Source organism: Podarcis muralis, chromosome 2 (genome assembly GCF_964188315.1).
Source record: "Podarcis muralis chromosome 2, rPodMur119.hap1.1, whole genome shotgun sequence".
Taxonomy (NCBI): domain Eukaryota; kingdom Metazoa; phylum Chordata; class Lepidosauria; order Squamata; family Lacertidae; genus Podarcis; species Podarcis muralis.
Window position 1 is genome coordinate 33,379,193 of NC_135656.1, and position 19,513 is coordinate 33,398,705.

Here is a 19,513-nt window from a genome sequence, read left to right on the forward strand (position 1 = left end):
AAAATAATTGATGACTAGTGTCAGCTGTTGCGGGCGAGCTGTTTGCACTTTCCAAAATGGCAGACGTATTTCGCACAGGAACTGAGGTAATTGATGGTGATGAGCTCTTGAGCAATAAGATGAAATTTCTCCTCGCATAGTGCTCTGTCATCCTGTGGAAACTCATGGCCATGAGGAGGTCAAGTCATTGAGAAACTGGAAATGGAGGGTAAGTGTTCCATAGTTCATACCCCCGAATGCAGTGCCTTGGGGGCATTTTCAGGGCATAAAACTGTGATCTACTTGCAAGAAGTATCCTCAGGCCTGCCCATCCATGCCTTGAGGCTGTGGGGCAGTGACAGGAGCCCTGCTTGAAAGCTGGCCTGCCCAAGTCCTCTTCTTTACAGAGCTACAAAGATAGAGGTAAACGTTCTGTTTGAACACTGTCTTCGGCTCCAGTGTTGGACCATTTCGATCGGATACTCCCTGCTGATGTGGATAGATTCCTCTGAGCTGCCAGGCCCACCACTTGCCCCCTTGATCCATGCCCGTCTTGGCTGATTAGAGCGTACCCAGACATTGCATGGATCCCCCTGGTTGAAATTATCAATTTGTCCCTTGGCACGGGGACATTCCCAGGGGAGCTGAAGGAAGCAGTGGTGTGTCCGCTCTTAAAGAAAACTTCATTAGATCCTCTTGTTGTAGTGAAGTTGGGAAATCTTGGTATGTCAAACGCTGGATTTTTTGTCTTTTGTACTCTGTGCCTTTGCTCGGGGAAGCTAAACTGGTGCTTACCATTTGGACACCTACCTGTTGAATTTCTGTCTGCGTCACGGTAAAGTCACTCAGGGCTGGGCAAACCCGGTAAATATTGAAGGGGAGTTCCCAGGAAAAGAGGTGGTGGCAGCTTTACCGTTGGCTTGAGATTTGTAATAACTACTGATCTCTCCCCCTTCCTGGCCAAGTCCTGCCGATGTCTAGGAGGAATGGTCGGGGTGTGTGTGTGTGTATAGTCCCACTTACTACACTTGTCCTTTCTTGACTTAAATAAAATGTTTTGCATAAAATAAAATAAAAAACCTTAAGTCTGGAGGAGGAGGCCAGAAGTCCCTCAGTGCCGTTAATGTGCTGGTGAGGAAGGGCTAAGAGTAGGGGGTTTACTTCTCTGAGGCCAAGAGACAAGGAAACATGTACCAATCCATTGTTCAGGTTATGGAGCCATGTGGTTTGGATTTATAGGAGCCCGCACTGGTTTTTGACCCTGCTCTATTAGCAGTGTTATGTTTAGATATATTTATTGTTGCTATACAACAATACAAAAAATCACTGCAGGACCTAAAGGTCTTTTGCATTGTTTCAGGGAATAGTACAACCCTGTAAATGTAAAAGGTTCAGAGCCATCTTGAGCGCAACGTGTACATGATATTTTTTTTAACCTCATAGGGACATTATTCCTTCCGACTGAGAACTGTGAGTATTCGGAAATAAAGCACAGAAGGAGGAAAATGTAGTGTACAGAAGTACTGGTGTCAGTTTGCAGCTTTGTTATTGTTCCATTTGAAGGAAAGAGACACTGGAAAGAAAATCGGTTGGCCAAGAGATGGCAATATGACGTTCATGAGTATGAAATCCAACACTCTTTTGTTGTTGTTTTTTTAAAAGGAACTTTGTTGACATTTGCCTTCCCTGCAAATGATGATAAATGTTGGGTTCAAAATAAGCAAATCAAGACCAAATTCCCATAGAGATTGCAACATCCTTCAGGGACTTGGTGCTGATCTGAAACTTGTGAATGCGTTTTAAAGGGTTAGGTGCAGAGGGTCTTGCTTTGCATCAGTTTGTAGAGGTCAATGAATTGTCATTTGTTGTAATGGTCACAGGTAATTTGCCAGAAAACATTCCCCCCTTCCCTAGTTTCCAATAAACATTACAAAAAGTGGCACTTGCCCATGAAAATTAGCTCTCATTGTAATTTGCTGCAGATGGGTTGTCCAAGTTACAGATAAATGATTGAGATTGCAAATCTAGTAGATTGGCCACATCTTTTAAAACACACTTAAAAGGAAAGCATCTAAATGACCTGTGGCATACCTTTTTATTGCTCTTTTTTAGGGAAGATCAAGCCTATTAAGACACAAACAGTTTGAATACTGGAGTTATAACAGCATTAGCTAAAACAATATATTATGTAAAGAAGCTTAACAACAGTTACATTGTCAAAACAAAAAAAATTCCTTCCAGTGGCACCTTAAAGACCAACTAAGTTAGTTCTTGGTATGAGCTTTCGTGTGCATGCACACTTCTTCAGATACCAAGTGTGCATGCACACGAAAGCTCATACCAAGAACTAACTTAGTTGGTCTTTAAGGTGCTACTGGAAGGAATTTTTTTTTGTTTTGACTATGGCAGACCAACACGGCTACCTATCTGTAACAGTTACATTGGTCACTGTGGGATTACTGTGCAGCATTTTCTTGCCGTGTGGCAGCTGAAGGTCTCTTCTGATTGTATCTTCTATGCATCCAGATAATTGCAATGACCAGACCCAGGAAGATAAGGGTTTTCAAGGCGAAAAGCCCATAAATCAGGTATCTGTGTAAATGAAACAGAATCATAACCATAGTAATACACCACCCATTTGACTGGGTTGCCCCAGCCACTCTGAGCAGATGTCATATAATTGCTGATATGAGGAAGAAAACAGGACTATTTCCCACCATTCTCTAATATAGAAGCTTTGTGGATTAACACACCACAGCCGGTGCTCCCATGAGCCTTTCTGAGGGAATCGACTCTAATGGCACTCAAGGGTGGCATCTGGGTGCTGCACCCGCCTCCCTCCTTGCTTGTAGTGGCAGTGCTTCCTCCTCCCAGGGACATGACTTCAGGAATATAGGAAAACTAGGAGGAATGGCAACTAAAAATGATGGAATGTACAGAGTTAGAAGGCATAACTAGCAGTGTCAGAGAACAAGATGATCAAGTTTATAAACAGGAATGGAAAGTTTTTGTGGAGTATTTGCATATAATTGTAAGAAAGTGAAAACACTAAGCAGGATTAATTCAACAGTCTGATTTTGATTGAGGTAATATGAAAAGGACTAGGGATGCGGGTGGCGCTGTGGGTAAAAGCCTCAGCGCCTAGGGCTTGCCGATCGAAAGGTCGGCGGTTCGAATCCCCGTGGTGGGGTGCGCTCCCGTTGTTCGGTCCCAGCGCCTGCCAACCTAGCAGTTCGAAAGCACCCCCAGGTGCAAGTAGATAAATAGGGACCGCTTACTAGCGGGAAGGTAAACGGCGTTCCGTGTGTGGCTCTGGCTCGCCAGAGCAGCGATGTCACGCTGGCCACGTGACCCGGAAGTGTCTCCAGACAGCGCTGGCCCCCCGGCCTCTTGAGTGAGATGGGCGCACAACCCTAGAGTCTGTCAAGACTGGCCCGTACGGGCAGGGGTACCTATACCTATATATAATATGAAAAGGAGGAGAAATTGGTTGGTTGGAATAAAATAGGCAGTATATATCCTGAGGTATGACTGTACTGAGATTGCAAATCCAGTAGATTGGCCACATCTTTTAAAACATTGTTAAAAGGAAAGCATCTAAACAATCTGTGGAATACCTTTTATTGCACTTTTTGGGAGAAGATGAAGCCAGTTGGTACACAAATAGTTTAATATCAACTAGAGTCACAAAACAGTGTTAGCTAAAACACAATATATTATGTAAAGAAACTTAATAACAGTTACATTGGTCGCTATGGGAGTGCTGTCCAGCATTTTCTTGCCGCATGGCAGCTGAGGATCTCTTCTGATTGTCTTCTATGCATCCAGATAATTGCAATGCCCAGACCCAGGAGGGTAAGGGTTTTCAAGGTAAAAAGCACATAAATCAGGTATCTGCATCAATGAAACAGAATTATTATTATTATTATTATTATTATTATTATTATTATTATTTATTATTATTATTATACTCTGCCCATCTGATGGGGAAAGTTCTGGTACTCATCACTTGAATGTCCGAGCCATGATGCCTGTGCCAGCCACTGAGATGGGTTGCCAAGTGTTACTGCTGGCAGACATAGCATGCCAATAGCAGACAGCAGGCCTTGCTGGCCTTACCTTTGGTAATGGCACCATACAGAGTCTGCCAGCCAATGCACTTAGCACTCCATCTCACAGCTCATTTTTCCATTTGGCAATGAATTTTTACAGAGATCCTGGACTCAGTAATACAGCTGCAAATAAAACGTTTTAATGTGTTGTAATTTGCCATATACAAATGTGACACTAGATGGCGAGAGTAAGCTATGCAAAATTCAATTTATTTTTCAAAATGTTGTTGTTGTTTTTAAAAAGCATTTTCACAGCGTTTTTTTAATATGTATGTAGATTAAACCCTTGTTCCCATTGCATTTGACATCTCAACCACGGGAGGTTAGTTTTAGAGATATCGCTCGCCTGGAGGTGGGTTGTACTTGCAGGGCGAAGGGGAGAAAGAGAGACCTTAAAAGCTTTTAGAGGTTGCTGAGCCCACAGATCAATGATCTCACGTGTTTACACAGAGGGAATCTCAAGACTTACGTGTTGTCAGTAGTGTTTAGGGAGGGATCAAGGTCTGTCTGGCTGCTAATTGCTGTTGTTTCTTCTGGATCTGAGGAGGGGAGTAGAGAGGGTGAGAAATGGACAGTATCAGCAGCAGTTGTGGAAGAGACACTGAAGAGACCGAGAACTACAGAAAATGTGAACAGAGAACTGGCAAATAAGTTCATGCTCCCAAATGCATGAGGGCAGCTTCAGTAAACAAGCTGTGATCTGCTTTTAAGAAATTTGCCACAGAAGTTTATGCAGCCCACGGCAGGGCATTGGCTAGGCCCATCTGGATCCACCCACACCTGCTGGTCCTGAGCACACTCAGCTCTCCTGCAGCCCTCCAAACAGCCCCACAAACACCTAGGAACATGGGAGAGGTGGTGGAAGCAGTATCTGAAGTCTGTCTCTGGAGTCATTCCTGCGACCAGCATCCCTGTGGGCTTGTTCTGTGGTGTTTGGAACGGTATGTTTGTGTTTTTTGGCTGCTCATGGCCTCAGCTCTGCTTCTGGTGATATGTATCTTGTACTGGAAGAAGCAAAGATCACCAGTGTCGAAGCAATGATTCTTCAACATCAGCTTTGTTGGACTGGTCATGTTGTGCAGATGCCTGATGATCGTCTTCCAAAGCAACTTCTCTATTCCAAACTTAAAAAATTGAAAGCTTAATGCTGGTGGTCAACAAAAGAGGTTTAAAGACTCTCTCAAGGCAAATCTTTAAAAATGTAGTATAAACACTGACAACTGGGAAACACTGGCCTGCGAACGCTCCAGTTGGAGAACAGCCTTTACCAAAGGTGTCATAGGCTTTGAAGATGCTCAAATTCAGGACGAAAGGGAGAAATGTGCTAAGAGGAAACCCTCACCGTGATCAACTCCTGCCCAGAAACTTTTGTCCCCACTGTGGAAGGACGTGTGGATCCAGAATTGGCCTCCACAGTCACTTATGGACTCACTGTTAAAACCGTGTTTATGGAAGACAATCTTACTTGGCTACAAGTAAGTGATCGCCAAAGAAGAAGAATTTGGGGTGCTTGTGGGGTGTGCAATGCGGGTGTGCTGCAAGGCACGGGGTGTTCTGGGTATGTTCAACCCACACTTGTTGTAAAGAAAGTACACAGCTGAACCGATGTTGCTGAACAAAAACAAGAAGGTGAGAACATATTTGTGAGAGGCTAGTGATGAAGCACACCTCAGGAGAAACAAAATGTCTGCTGCAGTGCGACAGAGATTTTATGAGGTTTGTTGGGATCACACAGTTTAGTTCGGTTTTGACTTTTAAATATATTTGGTTTGGACTTTCAGTTGCCTCAATCCATGGCAAGCAGGGCCAGTCCAGGGTGTCTTGCCACTTGAGGCAAAAAGCCTCATTGCCTCCCCCCCTCCAACCACCACTCTTTCCAGATCCGGGCCCCTGCCATGATGCCTCAGCTGCACCCCTATCCCGGGTGTGGTGAGGATGCTGTGGCAGCAATGCGAGCATAGCATGGGCAGGGAGGGTGCAATAGTAGTGGAGGCAGTGAGTTCCTCAGGCCTGGATCTGGCAGCTGAGGTGATGGCCTCACCTTGCCCACATAGGCAGGCTGGCCCTGTACCCCATAGTTCGGTTCAGAGGCACCCTTAGAACAAGCCGGTGACATGAAACAACTTCTTGGGCAGGTAATTCAAGTGGGAGATCTGTTTCCCTGCCTCCAAGCACAACATTTCCTCCCAAGTTGACACTTTTACTTGGGATGGGAGAAATCCAAAACCTGTCATGGGTTTCCTCATGTGCTAATATGGGGCTACTGCAAAGTCAACCTGAGGATCTGCTGCATTGCAGGCATGTCCTTTGGGATTTTGAACTCTATCCCAGTCCATTCAGGCAACCGTGCTTGCAGGGGAATCTGTGCAAGGAGACAATTCTGCAAACATAGGTTTCCCTAATGTCAATTTTACATCTGCATCATGTAGCCACAAAAAGCAAGCCTTGTTTCATTTACTATTATTTACCTGCTTAACGGGCAATATAATATCCTTTTGGAAAGAGAAAAATTATCAAATTATTCACTTCCTATCTGTTTTTTAAAGTATAGAAGTAGCACCTCTCCTTATCTTTGCAAGTCTTTGCACACTTACCTGGGAGTAAGCCACTTTTGGGTTAATGTGCATAAGGAAAAGGTAAAGGGACTCCTGACCATTAGGTCCAGTCGTGGCCGACTCTGGGTTGCGGCGCTCATCTCGCTTTATTGGCTGAGGGAGCCGGCGTACAGCTTCCGGGTCATGTGGCGAGCATGACTAAGCCGCTTCTGGCGAACCAGAGCAGCGCACAGAAACACCGTTTACCTTCCCGCCAGAGAAGACCTATTGATCTACTTGCACTTTGACGTGCTTTCGAACTGCTAGGTTGGCAGGAGCAGGGACCGAGCAACGGGAGCTCACCCCATCGAGGGGATTCGAACCGCCAACCTTCTGATCAGCAAGTCCTAGGCTCTGTGGTTTAACCCACAGCGTCACCCGGTCACGCTTATTCCCTCTCTGATGTTTTCTTCCCCTTTTAGCTGTATTTGGCTTTTGATTTCCCTGTAGGGCTTGGAAACAGGACTCACCTGGGAGAACAGTAATATGTATACGGAATCCAGGATCATAGCCTCTTTTCTTTATGCCACACCAGTAAATCCCAGCATCTTGCTGTGTGAGGCTCTCCATTCTGACTGTGAATTCCAAATCAGTATGATTGTCCTTGATAGACATTCTGCCAGCTTTCACTTCTTCCTCAGATCCTGTAGTCTGAACAACTACACTACATTTGTTCCATGAGCTTCCTTTGCACCAATATTTTTTATATGTCTGATACCAATATTCATATCTGCACATCACAGAAAGAGACTTGCCTAGAAATCCACCCAGTGCTTCAGGACCAATCAGAACAGACATGCAACCTGGAAAACAGAATGAACCTGGAATGAGGCACCACCTCTCCAACTAATATCCCTCTCGTATAGCAGAAAAATATAAAATTACACATCCCTGTATCCGAATGAGAACTGTGGCCTTGGCACTAAGGATGCATAGGTAGAGATTTCTTAATGGCTGTTTGTGTGACCAGTACCCAGAGAAGAAAAGAGATAATGTTAATAATGTTGTTGCTCAGATGGGACAGGTAGTGTTCAATCAGTTCTGCATGGGGTTGCACACCCTCTGAAGGATAATTTTGGGAGTACTCCCTTGAATCCATTCCTGTCACTGGAAGCCAGGACTGCCATCAGCAGGCACCCAGGACTTTCATTGAAAAAGCTTTTTAATTTTTATTAAAGTACAGGCAACCACCGATTTTTGCGTTCTGGGTCATCATGCATGATGGTAGGGCATTCATCAGCTTGTTCCTTCCCATTATACCCTGTTCCACCAGCCATACCGTCCCATTTCCAGCCACTTCTGTGTAGCTGCGATTTGGGTCCAATTGTTGCGTGTAAATTGGTTGTTGCCTGTATACCAGACAGCCATAAAGAAAATTAGAAAGCATAATGTGGAGGCAACAGCTAAGGCAGAGTAGGCAGATACAGTGGTACCTTGGGTTACAGACGCTTCAGGTTACAGATGCTTCAGGTTACAGACTCCGCTAACCTAGAAATAGTACCTTGAGTTAAGAACTTTGCTTCATGATGAGAACAGAAATCGTGCAGCGGCAGTGGGAGGCCCCATTAGCTAAAGTGGTACCTCAGGTTAAGAACAGTTTCAGGTTAAGGAATCTGGCAATAGCGTCCTTCAACTATGGCAGTGTGCATAGACTGGAGCTGCAGGGAAGCCATGCCTTCCCCTGCCTCTGATCCCACCTTTTATTGCCATACACAGCTCACATCCCTTTATGGAGTCTTGCTTCACAACGACCACCTTTCTCTGTTCCTTACCTGGAAGCAGCCCCCAGATCAGGATTGTCAAAGTCCTCCAGAGCCTCATGGTCCTGCTGTTTTCTCTGTTGAAGCTAGAGGGAGCTGGAGAGTAGCCAAAGTCTCCCAGGAAGCTCGCGGTGGAGGAAGAGGGGCACCACAATGTGTTGGAATCCAACTGCTGGAATAATCTCTGGCTAAATGAAGCGGATCATGAAGCAGAGCTTCGAAAAGTGGAAATAGGAAGGCTTCTATGTTGTATGTTTGATGCGCAAGACTGTGGTTAGTGTAGTTCTGCTTTTATGGCATGCGCAGGCGGAATGGGAAAGGGAAGAGCAGCTTCGATGGATTGGGTCAAGTGTCCGTCAAGCTCTCTTTCCAAGAGCGGCCAATCAGGTGCCCCTGGAAAGTTCAAAAGTTAGCATGTTTCTAATAATAACAGATGCTCCGCCTGGTTAGATGGTAGTGGATCAGGAGCAGGCAGCCAGATGCCTCTCTAAAGTTCATAAAGAAGAATGGAAGTAATATTCATTGTTCAGCATCAGGTACTCAGGGATATACTGCCCCTGTATAGGGAGGTTCCATTTTTACTACAATAGCTAATAGGTATTGAGGAGGCTTATTCTACATTAACATATCTTATCCTTTTTTTAAAAAAAGTTCTAGCCTGATCACCTTGAGTTGCCCTTTGAATCATAGGGGGAAGTAGGATCATGACAGTTTCTACAGAATATTACAACATGTCATAAGTCCCAGTGGAGGACTGAAAAGTCCTTGTTTCCAACTACAGTGGTACCTCGGGTTACAGACGCTTCAGGTTACAGACTCCGCTAACCCAGAAATAGTATCTCGGGTTAAGAACTTTGCTTCAGGATGAGAACAGAAATCGCGTGGCGGCGGTGCGGTGGCAGTGGGAGGCCCCATTAACTAAAGTGGTGCCTCAGGTTAAGAACAGTTTCAGGTTAAGAACGGACCTCCAGAACGAATTAAGTTCTTAACCCGAGGTACCACTGTAAAGGAAAGCTCTGTTAGCTCTTTCCACTGTTATACAGCTCTTACAGTCTGAAAGTTCTTCCTGGTGTTTAGTTAGAATCTCCTTTTCTGTAGGATGAAGCCATTGGTTCGTGTCCTATCCTACAGAGAAGGAGAAAACAAGCTTGCTCCATCTTCCATGTGACAGCCCTTTAGATATTTGAAGATGGCTGTCATATCTCCTCTCAGTCTCCTCTTTTCTAGGCTAAACATAACCAGCTCCTTTAAATGCTCATTGGAAGGCTTGGTTTCCAGACCAAGCCCTCCTCTGCACCCATTCCAGCTTATCAATATCCTTCTTAAATTGTGGCATCCAGAACTGGACACAGTACTCCAGGGGTGGATTGCGTGTGCCATTGGTCTGATCCCAGTAGGGCTTTACTTTTGTTCATGTGTCCTCATGACACCCTCACATATTCTTTCCAACTATGAGGGGGTTCTCTGAACTCCCCTCTTGTTTATCTCCTCCAAGGTTGTGATGACAGCTGAGGAAATGTACCTCCTCCTTTTTGCCAGCACAGCTGAAGACAATCCCTGCAGTGGGCTCACTGCCCAATCTGATCAAGGCACACCGCCCCACTGGGAATAAGTGCAAATGTGCATAGAAGGACTGTAATCATCACAACATTTTATATGTAGCAATAGCAGTTTTTGATATATGCATTAGGGAGATGTGGCCACAGCAGTGGAATACTAGGAGGAGGAGGCATGCATCTAACAGTGGCGAGTGCTGGGTGGTGGGTGCCCAGTGGCAGCGAGAAGTTGGGGGTCGCAGGGGATGGCACTGGGTTTTTTGCCTCTAGCAGCAGAACATCACACTCTGGCCTTGAACTGGATGATTATAAACACCACATAAGCAAATCATAAGAACCTGCAGGCTGAATGTTTATTTATTTATTTTACACACACACACACACACACACACACACACACACACACACACACACACATGTTTTATTGTGAGAAAACCTAAGTGGTTTTTGAAAATATAAAATAAAACATTAAAGTTATCAAGAAAACCCAGTTAAAAACAGCCTTTCTAAACTCCCTTCTCTCTGTACAGTGGTACCTCGGGTTACAGACGCTTCAGGTTACAGACTCTGCTAACCCAGAAATAGTACCTTGGGTTAAGAACTTTGTTTCAGGATGAGAACAGAAATCGTGCTCCGGCAGCGCAGCAGCAGTGGGAGACCCCATTAGCTAAAGTGGTGCTTCAGGTTAAGAACAGTTTCAGGTTAAGAACGGACCTCCAGAACGAATCAAGTACGTAACCAGAGGTACCACTGTACTCAAACCTTGTTTTAAACTGCCACTTCCCCTCAGTGTCTTCCTCTGTTCACCCTACCCAAACCTCTGCCATTGCTTATGATTGCCACTCTCTCCCTCTCAGTATGCCTCCATCCCTGCTTTGCTCAAACTTCTGCCATTGATTTAAAGCATAATTTTTCCTCTCTGTGTCTCTCCCTTCTCATTCCCATTCCACGGCCACTGTTGTTGTGTAACCTGCCTTCATTTTGCTCTCTTCCTCCACCCTGATTTCGTGAAAATCCAGGATTGTGATATAGTATTACAAATCCTCCAACGGGGCTGCATGATAGCATTCTTACATTTTTATTATATAGAGAGACTACTATAATATAAATGCCACCAGCACGCACAAACAAACACATGTAATAAAATTTCCACGTGAAACTGATAAAATGCAAATGATTGTCAGCAAAAGGGGGCTGGGGAATCAAGACTGTGACTGATCTCTGTTTCAGAGTAGACAAATGCACAGTGACTTTGAGGCTGGATGGCTTCTTTGGCTCCTGGTACTTGCAGATGCAGAAGTTGAGGACACAGCAGAACGACAACGGAACAAGCTGAGAAAAATGCCTTCTTGCATAGTTCGCTTCCTCTTTTCTTGTTGGGTTGAGTCATTGTCCAGATAGGAAGTAGTGATAGTTCTCACAGTGGTCCTTCTGACGTCACCTCCTCAGAGGGCTATGTCTTCTTACTGCGCATCCAGATAATTGCAAGGATCATACCCAGGAAGATGGGGGCTTTCAAGGCAACTGAAACCAGGAAGGACATGTAGACCAGGTATCTGCATTGGAGAAACAGAATATTATCCTCACTGGAGTAGATCGCAATGCAATACTCCCACCATTCTCTAACAAGAAGCTTTGTGGCTCTGAAAAGCATACACCAAGATCCCAGAAGCTACAAAGCATGGCTTACGGAGTTGGGGGCTTATTGTACGAACTCTGTCCCTTACTTTATGCCAGGGGTACGCAACCTAAGACCCGGGGGCCGGATGCGGCTCAATCACCTTCTAAATCCGGCCCACGGACGGTCCAGGAATCAGCATGTTTTTACATGAGTAGAATGTGTCCTTTTATTTAAAATGCTTCTCTGGGTTATTTGTGGGGTCTGCCTGGTGTTTTTACATGAGTAGAATGTGTGCTTTTATTTAAAATGCATCTCCGGGTTATTTGTGGGGCATAGGAATTCATTCATTTATTTTCCAAAATATAGTCCAGCCCACCACATGGTCTGAGGGACGGTGGACCGGCCCACAGCTGAAAAAGGTTGCTGACCTCTGCTTTATGCCTTCAAGATCCACACATCATTAGCAATAAAAAGGTATTTGTGCAGAATGACAATCGGGGGACTGACTGATGACTGGCCACCGCTAGTCTCCCTTGACCGACAGAACCCAAATAATCTAAAGAAGTGTCCTGGAGGCTACGAAATTCCTCCTTCCTGTCCCTCATCTCATTTTACAATTTTTATCATGGTTTCCTGAGAAACCCATTTCAGCTAGTCCAAAATAGAGTGACCCTTCTCTTGGAGAAGATGCTCTGGAGCTATTTCAGGGTCCTGACTACTCTGGAAAACAAAAACGAGCATGGCCTGTAGGGAAGGAAATGAGGAGAAGGGGAAGAAAGGAAGGAATAATAAATAAAGCCTAAGTAGAGCATCACTGTGGGTAGAACATCATGAAGTAGAGTGCTATGGAAGTTTTTGTTTTTATTGAGGGTTTTCAACATAAAATACAACAAACAAAAAACAAACTAATCTAAAGAAGATAAACAGGAAAGAAGCAAGACTATGCCAAAGGAATTAAAACATTAGCCGGATGATATAAACCTGTGCAGTAAGAAATAATCAAATAGGAAGATAAGAGAAAATTAGTAAACAGATTCAAATTGGATATGCAGTAACAAAAAGATACAAATTAAGTAACCGCAGAAAGGAGGGGAGGGGAGGCGAGGGAAATGTAAATTGAAATTGTAAGAATTTTGTTTAGCATCCTAAAACGTTGGTAACTTGCAAGAATGAAAAATATTTTTTTTAAAAAAGCAAAGGAAGAAAAAAAGAGGAGGAGACAAGGAAGAGAGAAAGCAGAGAAAATAAACACAAGGCCCTCTATTACAATTATATCTTAATCCTTATTCTATACACAGAAGAGTGAACCCTCCCAGCATTCACCTGGGAGTTTCCCACTTCCCCCCCAGCCTTAAACCCTCGGAGATCCTCTCCGCTCTGCCCTTCATCTCCCATCCACCACCTTCCTGTGTGTATCTTCCTAAATCCAAGATAGGAGACTTCAAAAGAGCAAAGCATAAATATAGATTGAATTAACAGAGAGAAAACAAGGATTAAAGGTCATTAGAAAAGCAAGATAAGAAAAGAAATAACAGAAAAGAAAAAGAGGGTCTTCTGATTTTCTGTCTGCCTATTATGTATATAACAATTATCCAAAATATTCAAAACATGTGCTCTACGTTCCTGGGGTATCTTAAGCTGCATGAATTAATTATCATGTCATAGTATGGAGTCCCAGGCAGTGGGGCATCTCCAGCCACACAGGTTTATTTTTTAGCTAGGTGCTGTTTTGCTGAAAAGGACTGAACTCTGAATTTCTCAGGAAATGCAGGAAGGAATAACTTGACCTAATTAACCTGGTCTATTAGCAACATGTGAGGTATACATGATTTAAATGAGTAGGTTGAATAAATAAGTCCATTTAGTTAATTATAAATTGTTCACTGCACAAGAACAATTCACCCTAATCTTAGGTTTCTCTTAGGTGTCTCCCATTTACCTGAAGCGGTACGCGGGTGGCGCTGTGGGTTAAACCACAGAGCCTAGGACTTGCCGATCAAAAGGTTGGCGGTTTGAATCCCCACCATGAGGTGAGCTCCCATTGCTTGGTCCCTGCTCCTGCCAACCTAGCAGTTCGAAAGCACGTCAAAGTGCAAGCAAATAAATAGGTACCGCTCCGGCAGGAAGGTAAACGGCGTTTCCGTGCGCTGCTCTGGTTCGCCAGAAGCGGCTTAGTCATGCTGGCCACATGACCCAGAAGCTGTACGCCGGCTCCCTCGGCGAATAAAGCGAGATGAGCGCCGCAACCCCAAAGTCGGTTATGACTGGACCTAATGGTCAGGGGACCCTTTATCTTTAAGTTGTTCAGTGCACAAGAACAGTTCGCCCTAATCTTAGGTTTCTCTTAGGTGTCTCCCATTTACCTGAAGAGACTCAGTAAAAACTGCATGAAGGTGGGAAAGATTTCAGATAGGAAAATGTTTTGTTTTTCTTTGGATATGTCAGCTTATTTTGTGTGTGTTACACTAAATTAACTATTTTAAGATTTACCACCTTGTACCAATTTGTTAGCAGGGGCTCCACAACCTGCATGTGTAAGCACAAAGGGTGTGTGTGTGTGTGTGTGTGTGTGTGTGTGTGTGTGTAATAGCAGGAGATTGCAGACATTCAATTGCAGTCTTTAAACTGAGATCTTTATTCCTGTCCACATCTGTATTGGGTTTGCTTTTTACATATAGAATTGTTCTTTATTGTTTTTATTGCTGATGTTTTTACTGTGAAATTGCGTTCAGATATTTTTGGGGAAGAGGTTCATAAATAGAATCTCATTCACGAATAAAGAAATGATTCTGTTCCTCTGGGAAGCAGAACATATAGACAAGTCAGAAGGGAGAGAGTGGCTCAAACCAGGACATGCTGTGAAGGAAGTTCACGCACCTGATAGAACTGATATCCTTGTGAAAGGCGTCTTCTGGTCCTCTGGTTATTTCTAATATAGAAAGAAGAAGAATGGAAGACAAAGGTGTGAAATTGGGCTGCTCCACAGTAAGTCTGTGAGTGACATAAACCTGACCTCAGCCTGAATAGATGAATCTTGCTGTCACTCAAATGGTAATCAATGGATTAAGTTTCCCTCTACATTCAGTCTTTCCAGAACAATCCATTCTCCAATCTCTATCTTGCATGGCCTACAGCAGGGGTCAGCAAGGTTTACCTCACCTGGGCCAGTTCACTCCAGTGGAGATCCCTCTATGGGCTGGATCGTACATGCACCCGCGATTTCTGGTGTCTGCATCTGCGCAGACATGATTTATGGCGCCGTGGAAGCGAGTCCCCACGCCACACTGTGGTAGTTTAGTGCAGCGCACAGGGACTTGCTGAAGGGGTGACTCGGTTCAGGGGCGGCTCATGGGCCAGTTAAACGATCCCATGGGCTGCTTGTGACCCATGGACCTTAGGTTGCCGACCCCTGGCCTATAGTTTATACAGGAGTGGCCAACGCATATAGGATTTGACTGAAGCCAACATGACTCCTACTTAAGGAAGCTGTAGACAACGAACATGTGTTCGATCAGGTGAAAAACAATATAAGGAAGGTATTAACTGGAAAAAAGAGAGCTTTAATGGGATGAAGATACAATACTGCCTGGGTCACTCATATTCATAGCTGTCAACTTACAGATTTGAAAATAAGGGACCAGCAGCCTCGAAAATAAGGGATCAGCCGCCAAAATAAGGGATTTTCAGAGCACAGGTATGTTCAACTTCTGAGCCCCTCCGAGCCAAAGGCAGAAAGCCCAGCCAGCAGCCAAATGAAGCCTCAAGCGGTGGTTCCCACAGCGCAGCAACCCAGCAAAGGGGATGCAGCAAGGAAAACCACCGTCACCTCTCCGCTGGGAAGCACTGAGCAAAGACGAGTCCCCAGGCAACGCGGCCGATTTGATCGGCACAAGGCATGCAAGCTCCACCCCCCCAGTCGTTCTTAGACTACTTATTGTGTGAGCAACGCAGTCAAGCAACACAGTTGGAGCCTCCCTCCTCCCTGGCTGGCAGGGAGGGAGGGAAAGGAGCTGCTTCCTTTGAAACCCAGGAAATTTAAGGGACATCATCATTAAGGGACAGCAGCGGGACACAGCGCTGGGATAAGGGACTTTCCCGCCAAATAAGGGAGGTTGACAGCTATGCTCATATTCTCCAGAAATTTCGAGCATGAAAGCAAACATAAAAAAACAGAAGCTACAAAGGAAATTGGATGGAGGTATGGGAAGAGACTCTTAGTAACACTTTCATTTCCAACTTAGAAACAATCCTTTAGACTTTCATTTTTTTAAAAAGGATGAAGTAAGGAGAAACACAGAATCTTGTGACCTGCTTTGATGGTGACATTTGGCTTAATGCAACTTTAGCCGAAGCCTAATATTTCCATATGTTCTGAAGTTGCATTAAAGGGTTGGGTCCCTTGGACAGCCCTAATGCTCCCATCATGCATGGGTCCCCTGATGTTGTTGGACAATGACCCTCATCATCTCCAGCCAGGTCAAGGATTGGAGCACTGTAGTCCACCCATCTCTGGGGACTGAGAACCAAGGAAGGCTGCTGGAGAACAATCAAACCATTTGGATGTTAGGGCTGGAGAAGGCTGTCCTACAGCAATTAGTGATTAATAATAATAATAATAATAATAATAATAATAATAATAATAATAAATAAATAATTAATTATTTATACCCAACCCATCTGGCTGGGTTTCCCCAGCCACTCTGGGCGGCTTCCAACAAAATATTAAAATACAATAGTCCGTCAAACATTAAAAGCTTCCCTAAAAAGGGCTGCCTTCAGATGTCTTCTAAAAGTCTGGTAGTTGTTTATCTCTTTGACATCTGGTGGGAGGGCGTTCCACAGGGCGGGTGCCACTACTGAGAAGGCCCTCTGCCTGGTTCCCTGTAACTTGGCTTCTCGCAGCGAGGGAACCACCAGAAGGCCCTCGGTGCTGGACCTCAGTGTCCAGGCAGAATGATGGGGGTGGAGACACTCCTTTAGTCCAATGGGGGAAAACAGTCCTCTCCTTCTCTCTATTCTCGCCATCACTTCAGCTGTGATTTAGCTTCCTGGGCTAAAATCAAAGCAGGGGGACTCATTAACCTACCTGTCACATTGACTGGAACCATCAGATCCGAACCTCCCTGCACAATCATGCCACATTTGTACATGCCGGAATCACTGTTGGTCAGCTCATCAATCGTCACTGTGAATTGGTTTAATGAATGGTTGTCTCTGATGGAGACTCTGCCTTTCCTCACTGGCTCTTCTGAACCTGAAGTCTCGACAATTTTGTCACATGATGTTTTGCTCATTTCTTTGCACCAGTATTTTGGGTTTCCCTTATACCGTTCATCGTATCTGCATTCCACAGACGCCAATCCTCCCAGGATTGCATGCATCTTGAGGACGGTCAAGTCAGAGAAACATCCTGAAGAACAAAAAGAAGCAGGCTAGGTTACAATCTTTCTTCTCCCCAGCAACTCTGTGTGTGTGTGTGTGTGTGTGTGTGTGTGTGTGTGTGTCTGAATTCCAAAGCTGGTCAGGGTGGGGAGGCCCGGTGCAGAGGCTTTATCATCACCCCCTCCTTTTTCCTAAATTCCATTGTTATCTTCTCATACACCTCTAATTTTGACATAGTCACATTTATTTGGCTGAACAATAGCCTCCCGCCAAAGGTCTGTGCATAGGGCCCCACAGACCATAAAGCTGCCTCTATTCATTAAGATTAGTTAAAGGTAAAGGGACCCCTCACCATTAGGTCCAGTCGTGGCCGACTCTGGGGTTCCGGTGCTCATCTCGCTTTATTGGCCGAGGGAGCCGGCGTACAGCTTCCAGGTCATGTGGCCAGCATGACTAAGCCGCTTCTGGCGAACCAGAGCAGCACACGGAAATGCCGTTTACCTTCCCGCCGGAGCGGTACCTATTTATCTACTTGTACTTTGACGTACTTTCGAACTGCTAGGTTGGCAGGAGCAGGGACCGAGCAACGGGAACTCACCCCGTCACGGGGATTCGAACCACCAACCTTCTGATCAGCAAGTCCTAGGCTCTGTGGTTTAACTCACAGCGCCACCCGCGTCCCAGTAAGATTAGTTAGGTATGGCTTAATTGTGACTGTTCCAGCTTCTCCCATCCTCTCTGCATCCACCCCATTCCACTTCTAATATGAAAGCCTATCAGTTGGCACCAGAGTCTACAGCAGGGGTAAGCAAACTTTTTCAGCAGGGGGCCAGTCCACTGTCCCTCAAACCTTGTGCGGGGCCGGACTAATTTTTTTGGGGGGAAATGAATGAATGGACAAGCCCTGGTGGCTACTTACCTGTGTCTTGCGAGCGGCAGGGGCTGGCGGAAGCGGAATGATGAGTGGTGCACGAAAGGGCTCCGGAGAGGGGCTGGCAGCAAGCACAGGCGGAGGAAGAGTAGTGCAGGGGGAGCGCTTCACACCTGGCAGTGCGATCCCAGTGTGGTGCTATCGCGGCTGCTCTCCGCCCCCCGGTGCCGGAGCATGAAGCTCCGCCACTGGCAGCAACAAACCCCGAATTCAGCCAGCTTACAATGGTGGCTGCTCAAGTGCTCACTCATGCTGCTGCTGCTGGCACCAACAAAGCCCCGCCCCCTTTCTCTCTGCTCTAGGCAGGGCGGGGAGAAGCCAGGAGGAGGGAGGGAGGAGGCGCCACCGCGGTGTGAGGGAGAGGAGGGGGAAATGGTGCAGCCCGAACTATCAGATCCACGCTGAACCACACGGCAATTCCCAGACCATCTGCGGGCCGGGTCCAGAAAGCAACTGGGCCGGATCCGGCCCAGGGCCTTAGTTTGCTGACCCATGGTCTACAGTGTTGCCCTGCAATAACAGACAGCGTTCATTATGAAAGCTGTACAGTGGTACCTCGGGTTAAGAACTTAATTCGTTCTGGAGGTTCGTTCTTAACCTGAAACTGTTCTTAACCTGAAGCACCACTTTAGCTAATGGGGCCTCCCGCTGCCGCTGCACGATTTCTGTTCTCATCCTGAAGCAAAGTTCTTAACCCAAGGTACTATGTCTGGGTTAGCGGAGTCTGTAACCTGAAGCATCTGTAACCTGAAGCGTTTGTCACCCGAGGTACCACTGTAATTAGTTGTAGCTAGCAACTCTCATTCACAGGCAAGCTAACCTTTGATTAAATTTGGAAGCGGTAAAATAAAAACAACCATCTTACCTGGCAGGAGGAATATCAGGCCGAACAAGGACAGTGGCTGCATCGTCTGGTCTAGACAGCTGCTCCCTTCCCACATCTCACTTCTCTTTGGGACACTTAAAAACAATTATCTGCAAATATTGCCTGTCACGGAGGCAAACAATTCTTGCTTCTTCTTTCTTCACATTGCTTCATCACTTCCTTTGGCTTCCTCCCATGTCTTTTCCCACATTGTTGTTTTGTACAACCAGCCTATTGTAATGACAACCAGCCGGGCGGAGATAGTTCTGTGCCTCAAAACAATTTACGATAGAACATCCTAGCAATGAGAGTGAGGGGGAAGAAAAAAAGCATTGCCTCTGCCTAACTGCAATTGCCTTTTCTAGGGCTAGACTCAGCAATTTCCTTAGCCTATTTTATAGAAACAGCCCCCAATATAACTAAACCCTTTACTGTATTCTTTGAATATGCTCCACTTCAGCACAATATTGTTCTCCTTTGTCATCTTTCTCTCTTGGACATGCACATTTTCTTTCTGTCTTTTTTAAAATCTGTTTAACTTCCTGTGAGCGCCGTTTTAAGAATTACGACAACACTCTTGCATCATCTGCATTTATATTTATTTCTCTTCTGCTGTCAGTATAAATACCTTTCTGGGTGCTTCCAGGTATCCGTTCAATGTGGGATCTGTGCTCCTCATGCAGGCATAAAACATTCACACAACATTGTTGGTA

General features: G+C 45.3%; 2 protein-coding genes across 2 annotated transcripts; both read right to left on the reverse strand.

Moving 5' to 3' along the window:
- Positions 1–4,467: 4,467 nt before the first annotated feature.
- On the reverse strand, positions 4,468–8,647 carry LOC114592837 (CMRF35-like molecule 3; the record flags this gene model as incomplete). The annotated part of the gene is made up of 3 exons (XM_077923463.1): positions 4,468–4,630; positions 7,156–7,488; positions 8,458–8,647. Coding segments are annotated over 3 exons (597 nt in total), but the record flags the coding sequence as incomplete, so codon positions are not given.
- A 1,746-nt stretch (positions 8,648–10,393) lies between these two features.
- LOC114592721 (CMRF35-like molecule 5) lies at positions 10,394–19,285 on the reverse strand. The gene is made up of 4 exons (XM_028721007.2): positions 18,801–19,285; positions 16,709–17,032; positions 14,500–14,551; positions 10,394–11,557 (listed from the first exon to the last, which is right to left on the reverse strand). The coding sequence occupies exons 1-4, from the start codon at positions 18,874–18,876 to the stop codon at positions 11,455–11,457; spliced, it is 555 nt and encodes a 184-aa protein (XP_028576840.2). The 5' UTR covers positions 18,877–19,285; the 3' UTR covers positions 10,394–11,454.
- Positions 19,286–19,513: the final 228 nt, after the last annotated feature.